The 4,469-nt window shown below is 62.1% G+C and overlaps 1 protein-coding gene across 1 annotated transcript; it reads left to right on the top strand.

Annotated features, from left to right (window-relative positions):
• Positions 1–102: 102 nt before the first annotated feature.
• Positions 103–4,466, top strand: LOC100542863 (transcription factor AP-4; the record flags this gene model as incomplete). The annotated part of the gene is made up of 6 exons (XM_010727821.3): positions 103–1,652; positions 1,845–2,010; positions 2,201–2,299; positions 2,644–2,814; positions 3,212–3,349; positions 4,371–4,466. Coding segments are annotated over exons 1-6 (684 nt in total), but the record flags the coding sequence as incomplete, so codon positions are not given.
• Positions 4,467–4,469: the final 3 nt, after the last annotated feature.

The following is a 4,469-nucleotide window of genomic DNA, read 5'->3' on the forward strand; positions in this document are numbered from 1 at the left end:
CTGCCTCGCCTGTGAGCTTGGGAAGCCCTGGGGATGCCATACCTGCGAGCTCAGGAACACCCAGCCTGTAAACCTGGGGATCTGGGTGCGCCCTGCCAGTGACCTCAGGGACGCCTTGCTCTGCCTGCGAGCTTGGGGAGCCCTGGGGATCCCTTTCGGCTCAGAAAGTTTGGGGATGGCCTCTTGTGAGCTTAGGGACACGCTGCCCTTCCTGCAGTCTGGGAAGTCCAGGTACACCCTGCCTGTGAGCTCGGTGTCACCCTGCATTGCCTGCAAGCTTGGGGAGCCTCAGGGATGCCATGCTTGAGAGCTCAGGGAGCTTGGGAACACCCCGCTGAGAGCTCGGGGTCTCAGGGATGCCCTCCATGCCCATGAGCGCACATAGCGTCCCTGTGAGCAGGATGGCCGGCTGGCTCTGACCCTCTGCAGTTTTGCTTCCCTTGAGGTCCAGGCGAGCATGACGTCCCCCTGGGTTGCATCAGGGTGCCTCTGCACAGCCAGGGAAGAAGGGATCAGTTCTACTTGCCCAGCCCTCACCTTGTGTCCACATGTGTTGTGGTGCAGGGATGGAGCTGTGGACATCCCAAGGCTCTGCCTGCCCTGGCTTTATGGTGTGAGCACCCAGGAGAGCTGCCAGCGTGTCCCGCTGTGACTGTGCTGTGCACCATGGCCAGTTACAGTGGCCGGGCACCATGTGGATGAGCACCCACTCCTGCTGTGGCAGCATCTGAATCGAGGCATTTCTTTTTCTCATTTCCGTATTTAGCAGTCACTTTTTAAGTCTCTCCCCAGGAAGAGCAGCTGGGGAAGGTTACGAGAGGTCCACCACCGAGGAAGCTGGCTCTTCCTCTTCCTTTTCCATTTCAGAAGCTGCTTCCATGCTGCCCGGCCCTGGCGGGCTGGCTGCTTCCCCGTATGGGGCTGCAGCTGGGCACTGGCCTTGGTGGCCCCACAGCCATCCTTGGGCCATGGGGGGTCGGTGTCCCTGGGACCCCTTGGCAGGGTCACCGTGCCGTGCCGCTGGTCTTTGGCTCCACTTGGCACCTGGATACATCTTAATGCACCATGTGGGGCCAGCGCCGCCCCGCACTTCTTATCTGCCCCGTGCCGGCCGCCTGCCCCTGCTGTTTTGTCTGCGGCACTGTGTGACCCTGGCTGTGCCACGGGGATGGGCTGCAGCGTGCGTCATCGCGTGCCCGGCTGTCACCTGGCGCCCAGAGCTTGGTGCTGTCACATTCGCCGTCCTCTGCGTGGGGTCGGACCAGATGCAGGGCCACGTGCTGCCCCTTCCCCTCCTGCTGCAGATCCCCTTCGTTCTGCACACCCGTTGCCCGTTGTTGTGCTGGGATTTCAGCTCGCCATACTGACTCAGGGCCCTCATAGGAGCCGAGCAGGGCTCAGAGCCGGACCCCCATCCCTGGGGCGTTTCCCAGCCCAGCTGCGGGGCGAGGGCGCGCAGGAAGGAGGCGGGAGCTGCGGCTTTGGGCGGGACGGGGGCTTCTCCGCCGGGAGCTGTCAGCTGGAAGCCATCAGCGGGGCGGAGAGAGCCTCCTTCTCAGGGCCACACACGCCGGTGGCCCCGCGGGGACGCAACCGGCGGTCCCAGCCAGCACGTGGGCACAGCGCGGCACCGCAGAGATGCCGCTTTGCTGGTGAGGCGTCTGCTGGTCCCCTTCCTGCCAGCATTCCAGAGCTGCCTTGTGGGTGTAGAGTTATCCCCAGCTCGCTTCCATCTAGCCGCTCCCCATCCTGCCCGGGGATGGGTTTTGTTATGGAGCGAGGTGGTCCCTGCGGTGCGCACGTGGGTCTGTCCCCCCAGCCCTAACGTGGAGCTCCTCTCGTAGCCTGGCCAACATCCCACTGACTCCGGAGACCCAGCGGGACCAGGAGCGGCGGATACGCAGGGAGATCGCCAACAGCAACGAGAGAAGGCGGATGCAGAGCATCAATGCTGGCTTCCAGTCGCTGAAAACCCTCATCCCGCACACGGACGGGGAGAAGCTCAGCAAGGTGAGCGGGGAGCTGGGGCCACGGCAGTGGGTGATGCGTTGGGTGAGCTGTGCTGGGAGGAGGGACTGGAGGCTGTGCTGTGTGTGCCGCTCACAGGGAACTCCGGTAGAGATGCTGGGGGGGAGCAGGGCTGGGTCCTGGCTCGGATTCAGGCTGTGCTGCCTCACCGTGCCCCTGGCTTTCTCCGCAGGCGGCCATCCTCCAGCAGACAGCTGAGTACATCTTCTCCCTGGAGCAGGAGAAGACCCGGTTACTACAGCAGAACACCCAGCTCAAGCGGTTCATCCAGGTGCTGCCCCGGGCGCTGGGAGGGGACGGTGCTGTGTGGACAGGGAAGGGGTGGCCACAACTTGGGGTGGGCTCAGAGCACCACAGTTTCTCCTTGCGATCTGGTTGAGTCCCCATCTTAATAACTGCAGGGTGGAGATGTTTCACATTCTCCTGGCAGGCCAGGGGAGTGAATGGAGGCATTGGCTCCATATGCTGCCCATACCCCCAGGAGATGTTTCTCTTTGCGACTCCCAGCTCTCAGCTGTGGGGGTGACACTGCGGATGGCCATGAGAATAGCACTGCCCATCCCTGGTCCAGATTGAGGGGAACCCCTGTATTCTGACACCACATCCCTTTGGCAGGAGTTCAGCGGTTCTTCCCCAAAGCGGCGACGAGCGGAGGACAAAGATGAGGGCATCGGCTCACCGGACATCTGGGAGGATGAGAAGGCCGAGGACCTGCGGCGAGAAATGATTGAGCTCCGGCAGCAGCTGGACAAGGAGCGCTCGGTCCGCATGATGCTGGAGGAGCAGGTGAGGCTGTGGGGCCAGCACCGCCGTGGCTGTGTGTGGGGAGGGCTCGCCCTCTAGCGGGCTGTGCCGTGGGGATGATGGAACCATAGAGCCATAGGGTGGTTGGAAGGGACCTCACAGCCCATCTGGTTCCGTGCTGTGGGCTGTGCCCCCCCCAGCTCAGTCTGCCCAGGGCCCATCCGTGGCCTTGTCACTTCCAGGAGTGGGGCACCCATTGCTATGGGCAGCAGTGCCAGTGCCTCACCACCCTCTGAGTAAGGAGGCGCTCAGCCCTACTCTCTGTCCCTACTTTGTCCGCACCGTGACCCTGCAGAAAGGCATAGCCCAGCTTGCGTCGGGGTGTGTGCAAGGTATGGGCTGCACTCCCCACAGCTCACCGGGTCCCTCTCTGTTCCAGGTTCGCTCGCTGGAGGCTCACATGTACCCCGAGAAGCTGAAGGTGATTGCTCAGCAGGTGCAGCTCCAGCAGCAGCAGGAGCAGGTGAGGTTGCTACACCAGGAGAAGCTGGAGCGGGAGCAGCAGATCCGAACTCAGGTGAGTGCGGGTGCACCCCACTGCCCCTCCTGTCCCTGCAGCTTTCCTGTGGGATGAGCAAGGCAATGATGTACAGAGGTTAGGGCAGGTCAGTGATGCTCTCGGCACTTAAGAGAGGCTGTGCTGTATGCACAATGATGTCCCAGCAAAACTGCTTCCTTTAGGGAGTAGAGAAGGGGTTGATGCAGTGCTGCACTGCACACTCAGCTCCAGGCTGTGCTCCCTGTGCCTGGGGCAGGAGGCAGACAAGTGTGGTGCCAGGATGCTGCCTGTGCTTTCCTCTGCACTGCGCTGCCGCCCCGGTTTGGAGCGGTTCCTTCAGCTGGAGGATCCCAGTGTGGGGAGCTTAAAAGGCAGTGACAAAGCTTGGCTTCCTCTGCAGTCTGGCTTCTGCAGGGATGTTCCCCGCAGGATCCCTCCCGGGGAAGTGCAGCCTATTTTTAGGTGAACTTTCCTTAGCCTCCTGCTAGGGCGGTTCTTTGCATCCGCTGTTTTAACAGGGAGCTCCGAGGGGTGCGGTGCATTCCCAGCTGAGCGGGTCGGGCCGATCAGAGTTAGTGTGCATGGGCTGCTGGGGTTTGGCTTCAGCCTCTTGAAAGTCCAAAGCTCCAGGGTATGGGCAGTTTTCTGAGTTCAGCCTTGTGCTTCCTGCTCTGCCAAAGCAATGCTGGCCAGTTTAGCATGTGCCTGTGCAGGGCAGGTGGGCAGCAGCTGGTGAAGCTCTATGGTCTCAGTGCTCTCCTCATCACTGCCTTGCCCAGGTGCAGGGGCTCCACAGCCCCGAGGCTGCCTCTTTCCAGATTCTCTCCTTGCTCCAAGCCTGTTAACTCACGTTTGAGTTGGGCATAGAGTGGCACGGCATCCCCAACAGTGCAGGGACAGCGAGGTCGTGTTGGGGTGCGGGGACCTTGGAGGGCTGCTGCCCTGAGGCTCATGGCTCTGGGTGAGGAGTTTGGGGACGGAGCCATCACCCCGTGCTCAGTGTCCTGGAGGCTCATGGAAGGGTTTGCTTTGTCCCCAGCTCCTGCCAGCACACGGTCCCCCAGCGCCCACCCACCACCCCACTGTGATCGTCCCAGCACCACCTCCCTCCCATCATGTCACCGTGGTCACCATGGGC

This window comes from Meleagris gallopavo, unplaced genomic scaffold (assembly GCF_000146605.3).
Source record: "Meleagris gallopavo isolate NT-WF06-2002-E0010 breed Aviagen turkey brand Nicholas breeding stock unplaced genomic scaffold, Turkey_5.1 ChrUn_random_7180001948581, whole genome shotgun sequence".
In the NCBI taxonomy this organism is placed as follows: Eukaryota; Metazoa; Chordata; class Aves; order Galliformes; family Phasianidae; genus Meleagris; species Meleagris gallopavo.